Genomic DNA, 22848 nt, shown 5'->3' on the forward strand with positions numbered 1-22848 from the left:
GTTATTTCTTGGGAGTCTCCAACTATCCAGCAAGTTAAGTGGGGGTTACCCTATGGTCAGAATTTTCCTCCCCAGCTGCCCTGGTGACACTGCCAGGAAGGAGCAAGGGGGGTGGAGGTACCGCCACATAAATTCATATGGGAGGAAAATAAGGAAGTTACACCTTGCGGAGAGGGAGGCAGGATCCAGAAGAACCCGTAAGGAGATTGGCGCTAAAGGAGGTAATTCAGTGGATAGCGGGTGCTACAATGGCCATCCAGTCCCTCATTCAGGTGTGTCCCTAGGAGCCTCAACACATACGGGAGTCCTACCAAGTGACTCCATTGCTAGGCAACCTCTCCCCTGCTAAGCAAGGGTCCTTTGGGAAGAGACCAGAAGGGACCTTTTTTCTGGAGTGATTACATTCCAGTGGTCAGACACTTAAGCTAACACCCCTCCATCACTAACCCTTTGCCACCCACCTCTGGATTCCAGTCCAACAGGGAGGCACACAGACAATGCAGAAGGCAAAGGGGCTGCACATTTGAAATGGAGGTTGCATCTTAGTAAAGATACATACAGAGAACTCATAATCTCATCCAAGATTCATGGATTGTCCAAGCAGATTTCCCAAGCATTCACATGTGGCCACAAGGAACTGTACAAGGTGCTCTCCTGTGCCCTTCACAAGCCCATGCAGTCTTTGGCCCTGTGGTGTCTTACCCCTTGAGCCCAGCCATCACTAACTATGCAACACAAAAGGACAGTGATATGAAATGCCTGCCTTGCTTTGTGATTGTTCCATCCCAGGTGTCAAGATCCCAACAAGGGCAGTCAGGGCCAAAGGTCAGACTAGGGGCAAACCTGATTCTGGGAGTAGCAGAGGAGTTCATAATCAGGCTTGATGCCAAGGTCCAAGTCAGATTTCATGGTCTGGGTCAGGAGGCAAAGTCAAAGCCAGGAGTTCAAGAGCAGGCATAGTCATGGCTGCTACAGGATAGTCACACAATTGCCCAGACACTTCCTGGAATACTTCTGGGATTTATATAGGGAGGGGAGCCAATCAGGAGCCAGGAGGCTGCTACCTGTAAGACCCCTTGAAGCGGGACTTCCCCTGGTTAGTGTCCACAGCAGATCATAAGCAGTGGAGCACAAACAGCTCCTTCTGGATGGCAGCCTGGTGATGTCAGATGTCTAGCAGCTCTGCAGGCCTGGGTTCTAGACCTGCAGGGCCTTACATTACACCCTTCCCCAGGAGTGCCCCCTGCCAGCCTGGGTTTGTTTGGATGGATTGCATAGAAGGCTACCATGAGATTAGGTGCATAGACTTGGGACACAGGCTCCCATGTTTACTCTTCGTAGCCCTCCCAGTCAATGAGGTACAAGAGGGAGTCACATCTGATTTTTGAGTCCAGTATCTCATGGACCTCATACTCATCCTTGGATCCACACCAGAAGAGGCAGTGGTTGAGCCCAGTGAGTGAAGGTGCCATTGATGTAGGGTTTTAGCAAGGGTACGTGAAACACTGGGTGTATTTTGAGAGATCTGGTTAACCAAAGCTTTCTGGTCACTGGGTTGATTACCGAGCTGATGGAATACGGCCAAGGTATAAGTAGTCCAGTTTACAATACGGGCAGTTGGTGTAAAGGTTTTGGGCTGAAAGCCACACTTTTTGCCAGATGGTGAATGCCAGGCCTTCCTGGCACCAGCAGTTGGCACACCATGCGTAGTCCTCCTTATCCTTGTCCAAATGGGGCTTGAGTTCTTCTTGGACTTCGTGGATCTGCTGCTCCCAATTAGCAGCCATGGGATTGGTGGAGATGACAAGTATGGCTGGGTGGAAGCCACAGGTTTCATAGAACAGACTGCCCAGTGAGGATGTGGCCAGTGTTGTTGTAAGCAAACACTGCTTGGGGTAGGAGGCTCGACCAGTTGTCCTGGTGGAAATTCTTGAAGCAGCACAAGTGCTGTTGTAACACTTGATTTGCTCGTTCTGACCAACCGTCAGTTTGTGGGTGATGTGCGATGGATGTGTAAGTCCGGACCCCAAACAATCATAGGGGTTCATGCCAAAACTGCAACACAAACTGTGGACCCCAATCAGTTGTGACTTGCTGTGGGAGTCCATGGAGATAGGTGACATGAGTCACCAGGAGCTGGGCCATTTCTTCTGCACAGGGCAGGTGTGCAATGGGGATGAGTTGGGCCATTTTTGTCTACTGGTCAACCACAGTGAGCACTAGAATGTGCCAGTTAGAGATGGGAAGCTTGTCTATGGACTCTAGGGTAATGGCCATTCAGGGTCTAGATTGGGTTTTGGAATGCATTAGGGTGCTCAGGGGTTTCGAGCACAGTCTATTGGTGTAGGTGCATGTCTTACAGGAATCAGCATCTGAGTGCATGGTCATGTGCATTCGGGGCCACCAGAAGGAGCAGATGGCCAAACAGAAGGTCTTGAGGTGCCCGGATGGCCTGCTAATGGTGAGTCATGACAGAGCTGTAGTATCTCTAACTGTGGGGATCCTGGCAGAACATACAAGGGGCCTTTGACACAGAGCAAGCCATCCTGGACCTCCAGATAGTGGCATCACTCTTTAAAGGCCACTTTGATGGCTAGAAGCTCCTTATTTAGAATTTCATAATTCTGTTCAACTGGAGTGAATGTCTGTGAATAGTAGGCACAAGGGTGGAGGTGCTGTTGAGAACCATGCCTTTGAGAGAGTATGGCCGCAATTGCCACATTGGCAGCATCGGTCTCGACAATGAAAGGTCGTGCTGGGTCAAGATGGACCAGGATTTGGGCACTGGTAAAGGTCATCTTGAGCTGGCTGAATGTTTATTGGGCCTCCGGAGACCAGGTGAAGGTGGCGTTTTTGCAGAGAAGCTCTGTAAATGGGGAGATTTGGCCTGACAACCCTGAGATGAAGTGTCTATAAAAATTAGCAAACCCCAGGAAGCATTGTAGCTCCTTGATGTTTTGGGGGGACACCGAGGTCAGTATCGCTTCCACCTTCTTGGGGTCCATTCAGAGGCCATCGGGGGACAGGATATAGCCCAGGAACATGATGGACACTGGTCAAAGCTGTACTTTTCCAGCTTTGCCTATAGGCCATGTTGACAGAGCCATTCCAAGACCAACTGGACATGCTGAGTATGTTGTTTGGGATCCTCAGAAAAGATGAGGATATTACAGGTAGATTGTACTGGTCTAGGATGCTATGGAAGACCTCATTCGCAAAATGCTGGAATGTTGCAGGTATCATTGTAAGGCCTAATGGCATTACCAGGTATTGGTTGTGACTGTACCAGGTTTGAAAAGCCATCTTCCACTTGTCCCCAGCTCAGATCTGAACCAGATTGTAGGGCCCCTGCATGTCGAGTTTTGTGAATACCTAGGCCAATCATACACAGTCCAGTAGCTCCAGGATTAGTGGAAATGGGTGTTGATTCCTGATGCTAACCTCATTGAGGGCCCAGTAATCCATGCATATAGGCACAAGATTCCATCTTTCTATTTTAATTAACAGACCTGGGGCCCCAGCAGGAGAGGCAGATGGCCGTATGAAACCCCTGGGCAGATTCTCCTGGGATAGGAACGCAGGGCTACCAGCTCTGGTTCTAACTTTGCCAAATATGGCCAAACAACACATATGGCCAAACAACACCCTGGCCCCTTGTTGCAGCTCAGTTGGGCAGTCATAATCATGGTGTGGTGATCGAGTCTCAGCATTCTTCTTTTTAACAATATCACTGTACTCTCTGTACTGGAGGGAGAAGTGCTGGAGTCAAGTCTAGTGACTGCCCACCTGACCCATGGCCAGGACCACGGGGGCATGTCTTGGTTCTCGGGTTCATCAGACAGTGCAGGTAGGCAGACTTGCTGGCAGAACTTGGAGCAGAAGCTAACCTCATGCTCATGCCAAAGGATGTGTGGATCATCAGTCACCAGTCATGAAATGCCAATGATTTTGGGGAAGTGTGGTGAGCAGATCATTCCGAACTGAAGGACCTCCTGATGGTCCTGAACAGCAACTCCCAGAGGAACCATTTCCTGTGTCACTGGCACTGATGACAGGAGAGAGCTATCTACAGTCTCCATTAGTTTGGGGACAATCTTTGGTTGAACCAGAATACCAGGGCTTGGGCCGTATCGGCATCTATGAAGTTGTCCACTGCCCCAGAATCTACCAGTGCCCACTGTGGGGCAATTCAGCAAGGCTCCCCGGAACATGGAGTCAGACCAGGACCTGAAGGTGCAGGAAGTGCTCACCATACATGGCATGCCTTGGTGAGGATTAGGGGGGCATTATCTTGGGGCTCACCCAGGCCAACCTCCTGTACCGGGCCTGGGCATGGTGATTTCCTGTGCCAGAGCTCCTGTGCTAGAGGTGGCCAGTTGGCAAGAGTATGGCTGGACCCTACACAGTAGAAACACAGCCCATGGGGCCACATGGCGGCAGGCTCTATCTGGCTACATGGGTTTGAGGTCTGGGTTGAAGACAAGTATTGAGGGGCACCGGCCAGGTGGTAACACAGACCCCTTACTTTCCTCGCATTGTTCGCTAAGCCTATTGTCAAATGCATATGACAAGGTAGACAAAGGCATCTAGGTTGGTCAGGGCCTCCGCACGAGCTTAATCTCCTTGTGTAGTCCCCACTGGAACTGGTAGAGCTGGGCTGCTTCAGTGCACTGTGTCGGAGACTAGTCACTAAAAGTAGGCAGCGTAAGAGGAGATCCACACCACAGACGCCAACTTTCATTTTTCCGGTGGGTGCTCCACCCCTGCTCCACCCTGAGGCCCCGCCTCCACGCCCCCCTCCCCCCAGAGCCCACCCTTGCCCTGCCTCTTCCCACCCCTACTCCACCCCTTCTCTCCCACACGTTCCACCCACTGCCAAACAACTGATCCTCAGGGCCCTCCGAACAGCTGATTGGCGGGTGGCTGGTAGGTGCTGAGCACCCACTATTTTATTTCTGTGGGTGCTCCAGCCCCAGAGCACCCATGGAGTGGGCACCTATGAGCCACACAGTTTCCTGGGACACTTTCTGGATTGCCCCTGGGATTTATATAGGGCAGGGAGCCAATCAGGAGCCATGAGGCTGCTGCCTGTCAGACTCCTTGAGGCGGGATTTCCCATGTCTATGTCCATAGCAGTGGAATGCAAATTGGCTACAGCTGCTGCTGAGTGTCTGCTGCCTGGCAGCTCTGCAGGCCTGGGTGCTAGACCTTACACCAGCTGCCCCACTCTTGGCATGGACGAGACCACTGCAGGAGTCCTGAGGGCAGGATGACTGCAAGGCAGGACACGTGCTCTGAATCACTGCCCCTTCCATGCACAGTGGCCCTACAGGAGTGTGTGCAGGAGGCACTCCCACTGTGCAAGGAACAAAGCCGCACACCGGGGGTGGCCAAAACGGCACTGTGCAGAACACGGGGAGGATTATCTGCATTCATGTCTATGAATGTTCTATAGCTGTGAGGCAGGTGGTTATTGTCTCACAGGCTGAAAGGTGACTAAGGTTAAACCCTGCAAGAACCCAAGCAATGGTTGTGGACAGAATTCAACTGCCTGGTGCTCATGTGGACAATACCAGGAATCCACTGCGTGAAGGCTACCTCCAGCCCCTCTGGAGAAATGTATAAACCAGTTTGGAGCCAGTTCAGGGGAGGCACCCCCCAGAGGGATCTGTGCAGCCAGTGGTGGGGAATGCACTGGTCGTGAATATCTGTAGCAGTGTCTGCTGAGAGGGCCCGCAAAGGATCCTCTGTGTCCAGGCACGTGGGCTGTGCCCTCCCTGGCACACAGGATACCGGGTTCCATGGCAGGGAGACCGTTCCCCAGCTACTTCCTTCTTCCTCCCCCAGCACCAGCTGCCCTGGAGCAGCAATTGCCGTAAGTGCAACTCATGTGACGCCACGGCTTCCTGTGTATTTCCCAGTGTCTACCTCGGCTGCGGGTGCAGTAAGTGACACGCCGGGTGCTGTGCTCCTCGGCTCAGCCTTCCCCTTGCTTGTCGTGTGCCAGCCTTTCTGGAGAGAGCACCATGCTGCGCCGCAAGCCGTCCAACGCCAGCGACAAGGAGCAGGCGCAGAAGAAGAAGGTGAGTGTGAGAAGCGCCCTTGCCCACTCCAGCAAAGGGCGGCCCACAGCTCAGCTGTGACGAGCCCACCAGGTGCAGGCTCTCTCAGTCTCTCCCCTCCCCCAGGTCCCAGCTCTGAGCAGCTCCGTGCTGCCTTCTGGTTCATGGCCCAGACACTAGACGCTGGCAGAGCTGACTGATCCAGCCAGTTCCACAGAAGGATGGTCTCTCATCAGGCCCTGCTAGGGTGGACAGCGCCAGCCTACGCCCCCCCAGAAGGACTGTGCTGAGAGCAGACCCCCCCCTGATGGTGGGTGGGAGGGTGACTAGTCTGGACAGAGACCCTGTGCCATGTCTGGGGCTGGCAGCGTATTGTGGAGCTACAGGAATTAGAAATGGCAAAGTCCTCTTGGCCCTTGGTGCCACTCATCCCACTCCCTGGGCGCTGCAGGAATGTCGCAAGTTTGGTCCAGCTTAGACTGCTTAGTGGTAAGCCATGGCCCCCATCACCTCTCTGGGGGAACAACACTATTCCAATGCCAGCAAAAGGTTCCTGATATTCAGCCTACATTTCCTCTGCTTGTGTCTCTCCATTGCATCTACTTAGCTGCTCTCTGCGCACCTCCCTAGATCCCCCTCCCCCACCCTTCCCTTCCCCATCAGGTAGCACTTAGCTGCACTGTGTGTCTCCTTGGCCACCACCCCCGATTTCCCAACCCCACCTGATCACTGGGGTTGCTCTTCTCTGAGCTCACTTTCATTTTCCAAGACCTGCATGGGGCTGAAGAGCTCAGAACTGACAACGGTGCAGGGTGAAAATCCGACGCTTGGCTTCTTGCTCCAGGGGCCAGTGACCTGGCATTGGAATCCCACAATGACAGTGATGCAGGAGGATGAATCCTGCTGCTGGGGCCCTAGATTGTGGAGTTTGCCTTCCCTTGCTGGTTGGAGGTGGCCACTGGCACCAGATGAGCTGGGAGGGTGAATCGTACGACGAGTTGGATCGGGGAGTTAGCAGATCCCAGCACTAGTGCATTGTGCTGTAGGCATTGCCACATTTCAAGGCTGGGGGGGGCCCAACTTCAGCTGCCTAATGTCGCTGATGTCCACGGAGATCCCCTGGGTGAGTGAGAGCAGAGTCCAATCCTGGAACGATCCTGGCAAGAGTGCATTGGAATGTGGCTCCGGCCCAGCACTGAGTACAGGGGTGTAAAACCCCCTGCTTGTGCATTTGTGGGTGGGGGTGATGGCACTTGTCATTTCCTTCCTGTGAGGGTGCTGAAAGGCTGGGCTGCGTCTGCAGAGAGCAGTAGCTGCTCCGCTCTCAGGCTGGTGAGAAACTTGTACAGAAACATCACCAGGGTTTTAGCTCATGGATCAAAGCCCTTCAAGGTGTTTGTGGTTCACGCAATTCTAGGCTGAGCTGATCACATGCTGCTAACCACTTCCTCTGGCAGCCTGCAAGGACTGGCTCCAGCGAGCACTCAACACCAGCTACTAGCACTGAGTAACCTTAGGCAAGAGGAGGCTGAAGGAGACCGGACTCCTGGGTCTGGCCATTGATAGGCACCTGGACCCCTCCCCCAACACTTCAGGGTCAAGCAGCAGAGTCCCATGGGATGCAGTAGCCATGCTAGGCCGGTCATGAGGACAGGCCAGGGGGCCTGTTGTGCAGCCAGCACAGGCCTTTCATATTGGCTACAGGGCCTGCCTAGAGCACATACACAGCACCAGACCCATCTCCATAAGGGCGGCTACAAGCATCGCCACAAGCCATTAGAGTGATACAAAGAATTTTCCCCAGTACACACCTCCCCAGTGTTGTTCATGACCTACACACAGAGAAGTTAGATAAAGACATTAAATACTCCTGCTGGAAGGGTGCAGTGTAGCACTACTTTTACTCTTAGATGCCAGAAGGATCACACACGGTAATCAAAACCAGAAAGAAAGAAACCAGGATGCTCCCTAAGGCAGGAGGCACTACTTACCCCACCTTGTTCTAAGCTGGCTTTTTCCAGAGTGACTCTGAGCACAGGCTTCCCTAGAGAGCCCGTTAGACTACAAGCAATAGCAAGAAAACCTCCACTCTTAAAGTGATCATTTGAAATTCCAACACAGTCCTCAATACACCACAGCTAACTCCAGGATTAACCTCCCCAGGAACCTGACCCCGATTAACTTCCCCAGGAACCTGTCCCCTACCTAATCTCCCCAGACACACTGCCCCGAACTGCACTTCCCAGGAACCCCAAACCCCGACTAACCTCCCCAGAAACCCTCCCCCAATTAACTTCCCCAGGAACCTGTCCTCTATCTAACCTCCACAGCAGTGGTTCTCAAACTATTGTATTGGTGACCCCTTTCACACAGCAAGCCTCTGAGTGCAACCCCCCCCCTTATAAATTAAAAACACTTGTTTATATATTTAACAGCATTATAAATACTGGAGGCAAAGCGGGGTTTGGAGTGGAGGCTGACCGCTCGCGACCCCCCATGTAATAACCTCATAACCCCCTGAGGGGTCCTGACCCCCAGTTTGAGAACCCCTGCTCCACAGGAACCTGGCCCTGATAAACTTCTCCAGGAACCCAGCACATATCTAATTGCCCTAGGCACCCACCCCCTAAGTAACTTCCCCAGGAACCCAACCCGCCAATTAACCTCCCCAGGAGCCCCACCTGTATCTAATCTCCCCAGGAACCCTGAGTCCGACTATGCTTCCCAGGAACCCCAAACCCCAACCAACCTCCCCAGGAACCGCACCCCCACCAAGGTGTAATCTCCCTCAGTCTTCCTCCTACTCCCCACACCTCCAATTTCTTAATGCATTCCCACTTCCTGGCTGCAATCACAGGCTTATTCCTGGCACCTCCATATTTTTATGTCTCCTGTCTGGCCCTCGTTGAGGGTCTACCATTTTCTCTGAGGGCAGCCTGGCTTCAGCTCCATTGGAAACAATGGGGGATATTGGCCATCTTTACTAGGGGAAGTCCAGGGCTAGCATTAGGCTGGTTCATGGTACTGCAGTGTGTCCATCTTCCCCAGTCTTCCCTCTTGTTCTTCAGAGTCTCAGCTTTCAATTTAAACAACAGTGCCTCTCTAGCAATTATGGTTGTGACATAAAAATTGACCTGAACATACCCAATGCAGCCATGTCTGCCGGAGTCTGCAAAGAGCCTGAGACAGTAGCTCTGAAGTATGATCTGCCCCACTTATTTCAGCGGGTGCTAAGTCAGATGTCAGCGTCAACACTGAACTATTTCAATGCCCATGCAAGGAGAGCAGCCAGTCCAGTATGGAGACTTGTGCAGCGTGATAGCTCATTCTGGCGCTAGGAGCAGGTGGGGTTCATAGATCATAGAATATCAGGGTTGGAAGGGACCTCAGGAGATCATCTAGTCCAACCCCCTGCTCAAAGCAGAACCAATCCCTAATTTTTGCCCCAGATCCCTAAATGGTCCCCTTAAGGATTGGGCTCACAACCCTGGGTTTAGCAGGCCAATGCTCAAACCACTGAGTTTTCCCTCCCCCACTTGGGTTGGGAGATACTACCACTTCTTGTTTCCTCCTGCCACCAGGGAGCCCAGCACAAGGGTCCCATGGAGTGCAGAGAGCTCACATTATCACCTTTTGGTAGCTTCTGAGAGCAGCGTCTCATTCTGGCATCGTGAGTGGGTGGGACTTATTGTTTGGGCGGAGCTTGGTAGAATACCCACTACATCCACCTCCTCCCTGTAACCCCTGTAGGAGCCTCTCTGTCATCGGCAAAGACGGTAAGGAAACGGCAGCTATCTTGGCTGAGGGGAGCTTGGCTTCAGTCCCATTGAGAGGAATAGAAGAAGGCGGCCATTTTGGATAAGGGCAACATTTCACAAGTTTGAAGACAACAAATCAGGAGCTAATGAGAACCCAAATCTGTCCTCCCCCAACACTGTGAGAGTGGGCAGCTCTGCCAGGGAGAGGATGAGGAAGAGGAAGCCACTAACCGTGGTGACCTCAGCCAGCTGAATGTGGGCATCGCCCCACTTTGGAGGTGATATATTGAGGACATGCGGTGGGCTCAGGGGTGTCTGTGAAGGGCTGAATGAGGGTTTGGTTTCCACATGGCATGGGAGGTTACAAGCCTCGTGCAATCAGCAGCCCTTGGAAATATGTGTCCCCCCACTGCTGTCCTGGCCCAGGAATGACAACCCACCCCTGCATGTGCTAGACTCCCCTGCTACCTCTGGGGCGCTCTGTTCCTCCAGTCTGATGCAGCAGGCCCTTGCAACAGTTCTGCACAGAGTGAATGAGACATTGGGAAGTACCACATCCTTCCTCCTCTCACCATGGAAACAGGCCGTCTCTGAGGAAGGCAGGGCAGGCCAAGGCAGCATTATAGCAGCAGACATCGTTGGGCATCCCCTCCCTTCTCACTGCCCCACCCTCCACTCTCACTTCCCCTCCTCTCTGGGGCCTGGGCTCTTAGTCCTCCGGCCCTACTTTCCTTCTCTAGCTCTTGACACCCTGCATTCCACCACCCCCGCCCAGCCTCTCACTGACGCTAGTCAGTCACTTTCCATTTCCCCATTGCTACTGGCATTGAAACTCCTGCCTGACCTGTCTTTACTTCCAGTGAGCGCCAACCCCTGCCAAGGCTTTCTCCCGCTGCTCTTCCGGGCACTTGATATTTCCAGCACCCACCCCCACACCTCACTCACGGACGGGTAGCCTAGTGCCAGCACCATGTGTCCCCTCCAACTCACTAACAGACTCATCGACCGACGGGTCACCTAGTGCCGGCTCCACACGCGTCGCCTCCGACTCAGCGATAGATGGGTTGCCTACCACTGCCTCTGTGCTTGTCCTCTCTGACTCACCAACGGATGGGCTGCCTAACTACTGGTCTACACGTGTCTGCTCTGCCTCACTGACAGACACCATCTCCTAGCGCTGTCCTCCTATGTGTCTCCTCCAACTCATTGACAGACACCACCCTTTAGTGCCAGCCCTGCACGCATCCCCTCCAATTCAGCAATGGCCACTGTCCCCTAGTGCCACCCCAGGCACGTCCCATCTGACTCCCTGACAGATGCTGACCCCTAGCGCCGACCCCGTGCGTGTCCCCTTTGACTTGCTGACAGGTATGTCACCTGGTGCTGGCCCCACATAGTGCCCAGCTTATAGGGAGCTGCTCAGCCCAGGAGGCTAGACCTTAAACTCTTGTCACCATAATCAAACTGTGGCCTGACCCAACCCTACTCACTCACCACATCCCACAAACAAAGCCAGATGAGGCTGCAGGGCCATGAATTCCCAGGAAGTGCTAGTTGCTGGAGGAAGTGCACTCAAAGGAAAATACAGCTACTCACTACGCTGGTTTTCACTTTCTAAGGCTCAGGTTGTTTAGTCCAATGTGTAAAATGCCTCCAGTGCTCTCAGCACACACAGACTCCTTCCAGCAATGATGGAGAGGCACCTTAGCTTGATACTTTTGCTAAAAAGAGGGCTGTAAAATAGCCAATGTGATTGAAACTGTTATCTTCTAGCTTCAGTGTTAAAACCCCATTGAGATGAATGGGGCGATTCCCTCCTCTCAGAGCTCTCATTTAAGACTATCCACAAACTCCAGGAGGCAGCTGTGTGTTAGTGTAACACAGGAATGGTTTTTTTGCAAGCAGATAAACTGGAAATGCTATTTGCTGGTCCCCCCCATCACCCATTAGATGCTTAAATTCTACAGAAATGATGGGCTTGCTCCTGGGCTGCAGGGTGGGCCCGACCACCATGCACCACCACTGTCCCCTTCCCTTTTTTTGGGGGGCGCCGGTGTTAAAAGCAAGTCTCTAGCCTTTATGGTTGCGCTGATCGGGCATGTACCCCACACTGCCCCTGAAAGGGTTAATGAAGGCATGCTAGGCCAGTTATCTGGCTGCACCTGGAGCTGGCCTAGGCTCACACAGGCAGGAAGGTGAGAGTGGAAAGGGGCTGGGGCAGTAGAGAGTGAGGAACTCTGCAGTCACTCCATGGGGCCAGTGGGGTGACCTTGGGCTCCTCCCCTGAGGGGGTGAAGCCTGGCAGGAGGCCAGAAGAGAGAGAAAGCAGCCCCAGCAGCAGGATTTGGACAACTAGGGAGAGAGCCCTGGGAGGTGCCCAGTGGAGGAATGGCGCAGCAGAGAGGGAGACAAGGCCCAGGAGGGCTGAAATTGGTTTGTGTCTATATGCTTAGTTCGGGATTTTCATTAGGCGACCAGAGGAGAGCCTTGGGAGTCCTGAGAAGGGATAAACCGTGGCGAAGGTTGTGAGCACCACGCAACCCAGAGTAAGCCAAAGACCCTTCGGTGAGGACATTAGACTGTTGGACTTTCTGTTACTCTAGAAGGAGAGGACTGAATTGTGACCTGGCCGAAGAGCTGAGTGGCAGGAAGAGGCAGAGTATCAGAGGACCAGGGCAGCTGTCTGCAGGGGGGCGTTAGGTAGGGAGAGAACTGCTACACAATGCCCTGCCATGAAGAGGCACTGTAGTGGTGAGAGATCTGAAACCCATGGCCTCCAGGCTGTCTTCACTACCTCCCTGCAGGAGCAAAGTTCAGCGAGAACTGCTGGGTATGCTCAACGGGCTGAGCAAACCCAGGGGTTACAGCATAGCTGTCAGCCAGGAGGCTCACTATACAGCCAGGATCGTCACTCCAGGCTCACCTCCAGCCCCTCATACATGCTGGCAAAGTCTTGTTTTCCAGTACATACACATTACAGAAGGGAACAAGGACCTTTGCTCACACCTGCCAGGGACCGAAGCCCTTTATTGCCAGCTGCCAGGATTGTGGGCTTTTTGATCGCAGCAGCCAGCCATTGGCGGGGACAGCCCAGCAGATTGGCTTTCCCAGGTGCTCCCAAACAGGCAGGATCTCGGAACATCAGGACAGATCAGGCAGCTTTGGGCATTGTAGATCACCAATGCAGATATTGTCCAAGGGGTGAGACCAGTAAGTGCGGGCTTACAGCAACCAACTGACTGACTGCGCTGGCATCACACGAACCTGTGGTTTGTGAAGGCAACCACCCTGCGGCCAGGATTTCCACGGGGTCCCCTCAATGCCTGCGGAAGTGACAGCAAGTGGGACGGGCCTAAGGCAGCAGCTGTTGCACCAGCCTCTTTGGAAGTGCTTGCGTTTGTGACCAGCCCTTTCCCTGTGCTGAATCTGAACAAAATCACTGTGTTCCCCTGCGGACAGCCTTCCATACTCTGTTGTCGTGCAGAGACGTGGCCTGACACCTGAGTCAGCCCAACCCTCCCTTTCTCCCCATGGATGTGCCTTCCCCTGCCATTCCCACAGTCTGTTCTGCCAGGTGGGTTCAGTACAGTGCGGGGCTCGCATACAATGCGCTAGAGAACAAGAACTCCCTTGGCAATCCAGTGTCACTTTGCAGGTATAGCCGCTGCAGTGCTGCCAACCCCACGCATTCCAAATCAGGGAGCAAGACCCCAAAATCATGAGACAGGCTTAAAAATTCTGACACTTTTTAAAAATTATGACGTGTATGTCTGTGGTTTTCCCTTTCTGGTTTTTGGGCCTTTGGGAATCATGTTTTCAAGCTTTTCTCTATAACCAAGAAGGCTAATGGAGCATATGGGAATAGGGTCATACCCCTTTAAATAGTTTTTGCTCTCTACTGTTGCTGTCTATGTTCTTGAAACTGCCAGTCACCAGCCAGAGCTGCGAGGTGTGTGTAGGGAGGCCTGGCATGGTGTGGCCATTTGGAGCCCACCATGCCCAGCTGGCTCGTTCTTATGACCGATGTTGTATAAAGAGCACAACCCGCAATGACTGGTGGTGAGGATGGGACCCTAATCCAGGAACACAGGGCACTAGGGGCTGAGTGACAGTGAAATTGCAGCTACTGTGACTGTGAGTGACTGGCTCATGTAGGGGTTAAAGGCTATTTGGGGAAAATTGACTTGTTTGGGAGCTCAGCAAAGTCCTGGTCCACCTATAATGAGAGATTGGAACAGCCTAGCATAGCTCATGGGATAACTGATGAAACAAGGTGGGGGTTTCACTGAGTGCAATGGGGCCAAAACATATCACATGCTGCATAGCCTAACAGCTCCGCTTAAGCCTGCAGCCAAAGCAGTGGTTGAGATTCTACAAGATCCCCCTTTCCCCAAAGCCACTGGGCATTGCAGAGTGTCTCTGCTTTTATTAACAGAATCAAAAGGGGAAGGAAATGATTCCAGATTCCATGGCTGAATAAAGGCTATTAACAGCATTGCTGCTTTGGAGCGAGTTTCAATGATGCATTAAGGGGCTGGCTAGTGTGTGGGTTGCACAATGAAGCAATCTGAGAACAGCTATTGACGGAGACTGAATTAACCCTAAAACCTGCAGTAAAAGTTACTGTATGAATGGGCACAGCTACAAGGATGCCAAGGAGCTGCGACAGCCTCATATCATCTATGCAGCAACTAAAGTGGGGGACAAGGAGGAAGTACAACCTGAAGAGCACCCAGACCCATTATTTCTTTGTGTGAAAGAGTCTTTCAGTGACTGTTGGGTCAAGAACAAATCTTGCAAAAACTGCAACAAATTGGGCTCCGCAGAGAAAATATGCAGGTCAACACAACAGCCCCCTCCTGAGGGCAATGCCAGAGATTTGAACATTCATCAGTTTGCAAATGACAGCCTGGAGTCCAGTGAGGATGCTATAGCATCACTACAACTGTTAAATGTGGAAGACCATAAAGGATGGATTCCTTTACAAGTGGAAGGAATAGGACTCGAAATGGAGCTTGGTACAGGGGTCCGCGGTGTCTAATTTTAGAGCAGGATTATTAGTGACAATTTAAAGAGGTGAAGTTGTAGGAAATCTCGGTGCTACTAAAAACACACAGGGGGAAATCCTCATTTCTTGGATGTTATTAAAGTGAAGGTAACAGCTTACTGTAAACAGCATCCGCGAAACTGCTGAGTTTAGGAGGAGGTCCTGCGCTGTATGCCTGACAGAGCAACAACCCCTAAGTGCACTCTGACACAATGGACAGAGAAGGTGCTGGTCCCCAGACTGCCCCACAGCTTTTGATGAGGCCATAAAGCTTTTAGTATCCAAAGGGCCCTTCCATAGTGGTGTGCATCGTTGCCTGTAAAATCAGCTGGTGACGCTTCCCTACGCGAAAGAGGAGAAGGGATTTCTCATTTGAGAGAAGATCAGAGGGGGCGGAGCAGGGGCAGGAAGAGGCAGAGCGAGGGCAGGGCCTCAGTGGAGGGGGCGGAGTGTGGTCTCGGGTTGGCGAGGGGGCGCAGCATCCGCTGGTGAAAAAAACCTCAGCGACTGTGGTTCACACTGGCGATTGGAAGTTGCAGGTAGGGATAACGAACTGAACCAGACAGTTGGTATGTTCTATTAAACATACCAAAAGTGAAACCTTGCCTGCGACAAATGCCAGGGTACAGCAGGAAAGTGTCTGACATTACAATGGGTAGATGGACTCATGCACAGAAACATCTGTGTCCAACTTTCTTTGCTTGCAGGGAACAGTTAAGGGTATCTCAAGGTTGCCTAATGTGTGGCACCAGAGTGTTATTCCTACAAAGCTCAGGGCCTGTGTATTCCAAGAATTACATGAGGCCATTTAGGACTGTAAAGGAGAGTCTTGGCCAGGAGTGTGTGGTGGCTGGGGATTGATGCACAGAAAGAGGAAATGGCAACACGGCGAGATGTCTAAACATGCCCCACTGCATCCTTGGAAGTCGTCAGCTATGCCATGGCAGTGATTCCATGTTGACTATGCTGGATCACTTATAGGGCATACGTTTGCGATTGCAGTAAATCATGTCATCTTCTAACCTTAGTTCTTTCTATATGGGGTCAGTTATTTGATCCTTCTTCTCTATTTCAGCCTGCCTTGAAGCAGTTCCTCGGAAACTCCACCGTTAATCAAATCATTTTGTAGAATGTTCATCCATCTAGTCTTGGGTCTTTCAATCCTTCTCCAACCTCCAGTTCTCAGTTTAATACCCTGTTTCCTGTATTTTCTTCTATTCTTCTTGTCACATGCCCAAACCACCTAAGTCTGGATTCCCTCAGCTTTTCTATAACTGGGATCACCTTCACACTTCCCCTAATTACATAAGAACAGCCATACTGTGTCAGACCAAAGGTCCATCTAGTCCAGTATCCTGTCTTCTGACAGTGGCCAATGCCAAGTGCCCCAGAGGGAATGAACTGAACAGGTAATCATCAAGTGATCACCCTGTCACCCATTCCCAGCTTCTGGCAAACAGGCTAAGGACACCATCTCTGCCCATCCTGGCTAATAGCCATTGATAGACCTATCTTCCATGAATTTATCTAGTTCTTTTTTGAACCCTGTTATAGTCTTGGCCTTCACAATATTCACTGGCAATGAGTTCCACAGGTTGACTGTGCATTGTGTGAAAAAATACTTCCTTTTGTTTGTTTTAAACCTGCTGCCTATTAATTTCGTTTGGTGACCCCTAGTTCTTGTATTATAAGGAGTAAATAACACTTCCTTATTTACTTTCTCCACACCACTCGTGATTTTATAGACCTCTATCATATCCCCCCTTAGTCATCTTTTTTCCAAGCTAAAAAGTCCCAGTCTTATTAATCTCTCCTCATATGGCAGATGCTCCATACCCCTAAATATTTTGTTGCTCTTTTCCAATTCCAATATATCTTTTTTGAGATAGGGCGACCACATCTGCAGGCAGTATTCAAGGTGTGGGCATACCATGGATTTATATAGAGGCAATATGATATTTTCTGTCTTATTATCTATCCCTTTCTTAATGATTCCCAACATTATGTTCGCCTTTTTGACTGCCACTGCACATTGAGTGCAGTAATTAGTTTATTCCAAACACACCATCCTTGTAAATTCCAAGCATCCATCTTAACATTTTCATTCCCACTGTCTCAAGATCCTTTTGCAGTGATTGCAGTAAAGATGCCCATCCTAAATGGCCAGACATATCCTGTATGAATCCAAGTAGTTCAGCACAGATGGTGGATGTGTTAAAACTTTTGTTTTCAGTTACAGGAGTTCCCAAGCAGTTTGTAACTGACAACAGAACTCAGTTCATAGCCAAAGAGTTTGGGTTTTTTCCCCCAAAGAAATGGTATCAGACTTGTCACATCAATTCATCACCATCCTGCCATAAACGGGTTAGTGGGAAGGTTTATCCAGACATTCAAATAACTGCGTCATGCTATGCCCCTGTATAAAGGTCGCTGACAAAACAAAGATTATGAATTTCCTGTTGTCCTGTAGGAACGCAGCTGATGCTATTAAAATCAGACATCAGCAATGTTGTTTATGGGGCATAATTTATGCCCTAGCCTGGACTTCTTAAAGTCCAATCTACAGACAAACATTCCTAAGGAATAGGGTGATCAAATGGGCACACATAGTCACATCCTACTGCTCAGTTTTCACATGGGAGAAAAAAATCTCCATAAAGAAACACCTATAATAATTGATGGAGACTTGAAGTGACACATCACAGATTGATCCTCTGCCTTGTCTGGTAGATGTGACTCAGAGCAATCCCTGGAGTTGACATGTAAACCAGCTCTTGAGCACACATTCTGCAGGACATACTACACCAGTGATACCTGTTGAAAACACAGAGCTACAACACAGCTCCAGTAACTTGTGACTGCCCCAGTGTGTAAGGGACCAGGTATAAGCAGTCTGGCCTAGCGGTCACAGCTGGGAAGCAGTGATCAGCCAGGGGAGGGAGGCTGAGGCTGGAGGGACAGCAGAATTGACATTAACTGTATTGTACTGCGCAGCCACGAGGTGGCACCATGGCACATGCCGTATCTGAGCACACTACCACTGCACCTGGCCGCGCCTTGCGGGCTGGCCTGGAAGACAGTGCCTCTGCCCTCCGATAAAGGGAGCGCTGAGGCCAGGTTGTATCTGGTACCAGTCAGACCAGCCAATTATGGCCCTGCTACCCCCATGTCTGAGCAGTTCCTGCGGGAAGGGAAAGCCCTCCAGCCAGGGTGGGGCCAGGAAGGGGAGGGACGACATGCCAGAGGTGGGAAAGGGCCTTGCATGATGGGGACAGATGTGCTGAGCTGTGGTCTGTTCCCGCCCTGTGCTGGGGGCCAGGCTCCAGAGAAAGGGCAGAGTGTAAAGGAGGGGGAGGCCCCTGCCGAGTGTCATGCCAGGGTGGGCAGGCCCTGGCCAGCAGGCGGCGTTCAGCGGGAGGGGGCAGGCCCTAGCCAGCAGGCGGCTCTCAGCGGGATGGGGCTTGCTGGCTCATGCTGTCCCTGCTTCCCCACAGCTCTCCCTGCAGCGCTCCAGCAGCTTTAAGGATTTCGCCAAGTCCAAGCCCAGCTCCCCCGTGGTGAGCGAGAAGGAGTTTAACCTGGAGGAGAATGTGAGTATCTGCACACTGCACCGCAGGGAGCAACTGACTGCACCCACCCTAGCCATACGGCGTGCCCGCTCCCTGCCCTCAGGGAAACCCCTCTAGCCCCACTCACACAGGGGGACTAGCTCCTGCCCAGTCCCAGCTCCACACCAGTCCGTGCCTGACCCAGGCCCACATAGCCCCAGCCCGGCCTCACCCCACCTACAACCCACTCGCCCCTTGGGCTCCTACAGCCCCAGCTCCACCCACCGCTCCACACTCAGATGTGTATGGTCCATACACTGCACCCCTGTTCTAGGTAGACAGCTTCTCAGAAGAGTCAGAGGTGCCCACGACACTGACTGCTCTCTGCGTGGCACTGTTCCCCAGGCTGGCACGCACCTGCCGGCGCACCCCCATCATCTCTCAGCTCAACACAGGGACAGTGTGTGGCACAGGTGGACTCCTGGTGCTCACCGAAGACATGCCTCTTCCCCACAATCAAGTGCTTGGGCTCGCCCGTGTGGGGCACTGCGGTTTCCCTGTAGAGAGTTCTGCTCAGGGCATCCTCCCAACCCCCATGCGGCAGCCCAGCTGGCTCATCCTCCCTTGGTTTGAGGAGCAGAGAGAAGTGCAGGGCACTTACTTCTCTGGCTCTGTCCCCCCCCCCACACACACTTCCAACTGGCTGTGACTGTCCCTGCAGATTCCTGAGGATGACCCAGCCAATGCACCTCCCGATGACACTGGGAAGAGCAGTGGCATGAAGCTGGGCAAGAAGTGGAGAGCCGTCATCTCCCGCACCATGAACAGGAAGATGGGCAAGATGGTGGTGAAGGCGCTGGCCGAGGGGAAGGTAAGGAGCAGGGTGCCAAGTCTCTGTGCTCAGATCCCAGGGTGTCAGCACAGGACAAAGGCCTGGAACTCAGAGAATCCACAGAACAGAAAGGACCAGTGCCCAGAGCGAGCTAAGATGGAGCTGGTGCCAGCTTGGCTGCCAGCCCAGCTCTTCCCTGGTGGCTCCTGTACAATCGAGGTTTTCATTTTCCAAAGCAGAGTTCCCAGCCCTTCTGATTGCAAAGAAAATCTTGTGAACATGACCTGATGTGCTAGGGCCTGCCTGAGCCTGCAGGGGGCAGCCCACCCAGCAACTCCCTCCCCAACGGTAGTTAACTCTGGTGCCTACCGACGACAGTGTGATGGCAACACTTTCACTGCTGCTCCTTTTAGGAATTGTGGGATCCTGAGCGAGACTTGAGTATGAACATTCTTGCCTGTCTGACCTCTAAACCCCTGCGGGTGGGGTTCCTCTCTTAGTTATGCCTCTAGTGCAGGCATGTGGAAATAAATGCCTGCCCTGCCCTGGTGCATGAGAACAGATAGCACCCGCATGCAGGTGGTGGTGGGCGGGGGACTCCCCGCTGGCTCAGGCTACATAGTTATCCTGTAGTTGGGGCAGAGGGTGCTCCAGCCAGCCTGTATCTCACCATTCCTGAACCAGTGTCCCATTCATTCACCCCACCAGCTCCTCTGAGGCAGGGCACGGGCTGGTGGCTGCATGGCAACAGGGTAGCTGTTCCCGGTGTCTGACTCTCCCCTTCCAGAGAGAGTGCAACAGTTTATTTGATCACTCAGGTTCTGCTGCTTGCCACCCTTCACTGGACAAGCACCCGTCAGATGAGCTGGCTTTCCCCCCTCCCCTCCTCGGGCCCGCCTGACTGGCTTAGGGTTAGCAGGTTCCCCATGTGGGGTCGGAACCTCTGCCCTCACCTCTGGAGCTTGTTTCATGCCAGCCCCTTTTCACCTTTGTCCTCTGCCCTGGGCTGGCTTCCTGCAGCTCTCTGCCTAGCTTTGGATCAGGTTGGGGTTCCGCTCGCTAAGCCATTCTTCCAACTCTGAGAGCAGTCTCTACATCCTGGAGCGCGCACTCCCCATACCAGCCATCCCCTCCCTGAGATACTCGCCCGGCTCATTGCAACTTTAGACTAGTTCTTATCAGGCCTTCTCTGAGCCCCTCGCTGTCCCTTTCTATAAGCAACAAAGGTGAGCTCAAACTTCTGTAGCAAAGTGATTTTAAACTTACCCCAGCACTCTTCATCTCCCGCATGACTAGCCCGTGTCCACTGAAGGCTGGGTGGACAGTGTGAAGCAGCCAGGCCACAGCAATCCAAACAAAGGCAGAGGAAATGGGATGACTAGACGAGAAGGTGGGGAAGGGGGGCTGACAGCTCTAGGTGGACACTTCCCATCCACTGACCTAGACCACCCCCCTCCAAGCAAGTGAAACAGGAAAGTGAGCCCCTGGCTCCTCTTTACTCCACCACTCAGCATCACTTGCTGCCAGGAGAACCCCCCTCTGATATACCTGGACCCAGTTTTCAGACCCAGGAGTCCCAGGTCTGTGGATTCCAGATGGTGATCATGCTCGGAGCTCTCCCGTTGCTCCTTTCTGTAGCAGCTAGCCCATGTGCTCAAGGTGGAACCCAGCATCTGTGCCCACTGGACACAGAGAGCCAAGCTTGGGCCCTTGTTACATTGCTTTTGTGACGGTCTGAGTACCAGCCCCTCTAACACAGCCATGCTGCAGCCTTGCAGCCCCTCTGCCCCAGCCTGCACTAATTGCCTTGGCCTCTGCCTGCAGGGAGAAGTGGGGGAGGAGGGGTCCATGTCCCCCATGTTTCTGGACAGCAGCCTGGAGGAGCCAAGCCTCGAGAAGATGCCCTTGTCGTACGTGGAGCTGGAAGAGGACGTGCACACGCCGCTCAGCCGCCAGACATCCAGTGGTGAGCGCAGGGGCCGTGCTGCTCAGTGGGAGCGGGCGGGGAGGGGCATTTTCACATGCCACCATCCTCCCAGCTCCCCTCCCAGGGCCAGCTCTCTCCAGGCACCTCTGGAGACAGGAGAGGGCCCACCCCCAGCAGGAAGGGCAGAGGCTGGAGCAGTCTCAGCCTAGCCCACATGGACACAGCACCCTGTCACCCTCTGGCGTTGCCACTTGACTGTGCTCCCAACCCAGAAGGGGTGAATCCTCTTGACTGTTCTTCCCCCCTTTCCCTGCCAGCTCAGAGGGCAGCCCCAGGCCCCTGCTGCTAGGATGACCAGATGTCCTGATTTTATAGGGACAGTCCCGATTTTTGGGTCTTTTTCTTATATAGGCTCCTATTACCCCTCACCCTCTGTCCCGATTTTTCACATTTTGCTGTCTGGTCACGCTACATGCTGCCTGCTCCAGGGACAGTGCGGCACAAGGGCCGACAGGGCTTCAGTGATTGCCAGCACCTCTGCCACACTTTGGCCTCAGCCTCGTTGTGGCAGAGCCCTGGCCAGGGAGCTGCCCTAGGCGAAGGTGGGAGAAGCCACCTTCACACTACCATGGCTGCAGGGGCTCGGGGCTGGCTCAGTTCATCTGGACAGAGTGCATCTCCCATGCGTTTAACCTGCTGTAACCAGGCTCAGAGCCACGCGCTCAGGCTCGCATTTAGACCTTGCGGCTCCCTCACTACCCCCAGACTGCAGCGCCCTGGCTGCAGCCGGCACCCGTCCATGCACACAGGTGGCCTTAGAGCTGTGTACAGAGCTGGGCACAGACTTGGTGGCAGGGGTTTGTAAATGCAGCGCGTGTACATGCCCTTTGGGTTGCCAGGTGTCTGGTTTCAACCAGAACGTCTGGTTGAAAAGGGACTCTTGTGGCTCCAGTTGGAGCTGTGGGGGATGGCGCCTGCAGGAGCGAAGGCAAAGCAGTCTGGCTGCCCATGCGCCTAGAGGCTGCAGGGACCTGGTGAGCATTTCCTCAGAGCCGCAGTAAGCGCTGCCGGGATCCCGCATCCCTTCCTGTACCCCAACCCCCTGCCCCAGCCCAGAGTCCCCTCCCACACTCCAAACCCCTCATCCCCCACCCCACCCCACCCCAGAGCCCACATCCCCAGCTGGAGCCCTCACCCTCCTCCGCATTCCAAACCCCTGGCCCAGCCTGGAGCCCCCTCCCACACCCCAAACCCCTCATCCCCGGCCCCACCTCCAGGCAAAGCCCTCACCCCCACCCCAACCCCCTGCCCCAGCCTGGAGCCCCCTCCCCCACCCCAAACCCTTCATCCCTAGCCCCACCCCAGAGCCCACCCCCAGCTCAAAGCCCTTACCCCATCCTGCACCTCAACCCCCTACCCCAGCCTGGTGAAAGTGAGTGAGGGTGGGGAAGAGCGAGCGACGGAAGGAGGGGGATGGAGCTAGCGGGGGGTGGGGCCTCGGAGAAGGGGCGGGGCTTCAGAGAAGGGGCAGGGTGTTCGGTTTTGTGTGATTAGAAAGTTGGCAACCCTCCGTGCCCTACACACTGTTCATGGGGTTGTGGGGGAGATGTCGGGCAGCAGAACCTCACCTCAGGCCCTCAGCAGCCTCGTCCTGCCTCCTGACCCGGTGTGGCG

The 22848-nt window shown here is 53.3% G+C and overlaps 1 protein-coding gene across 1 annotated transcript in view; it reads left to right on the top strand.

Moving 5' to 3' along the window:
- The first annotated feature begins 5943 nt into the window (after positions 1 to 5943).
- Positions 5944 to 22848, top strand: part of SASH3 (SAM and SH3 domain containing 3) — a 29747-nt gene continuing 12842 nt past the window's right edge. The window contains exons 1-4 of the mRNA XM_073360635.1: positions 5944 to 6083; positions 18362 to 18457; positions 19137 to 19286; positions 21072 to 21213. Of these exons, the coding sequence (XP_073216736.1) occupies positions 6027 to 6083; positions 18362 to 18457; positions 19137 to 19286; positions 21072 to 21213 (445 nt within the window). The 5' untranslated portion in view covers positions 5944 to 6026. The remainder of the gene's footprint in view (positions 6084 to 18361; positions 18458 to 19136; positions 19287 to 21071; positions 21214 to 22848) is intronic.

This window comes from Lepidochelys kempii, chromosome 9 (assembly GCF_965140285.1).
Source record: "Lepidochelys kempii isolate rLepKem1 chromosome 9, rLepKem1.hap1, whole genome shotgun sequence".
NCBI classification, from domain to species: domain Eukaryota; kingdom Metazoa; phylum Chordata; order Testudines; family Cheloniidae; genus Lepidochelys; species Lepidochelys kempii.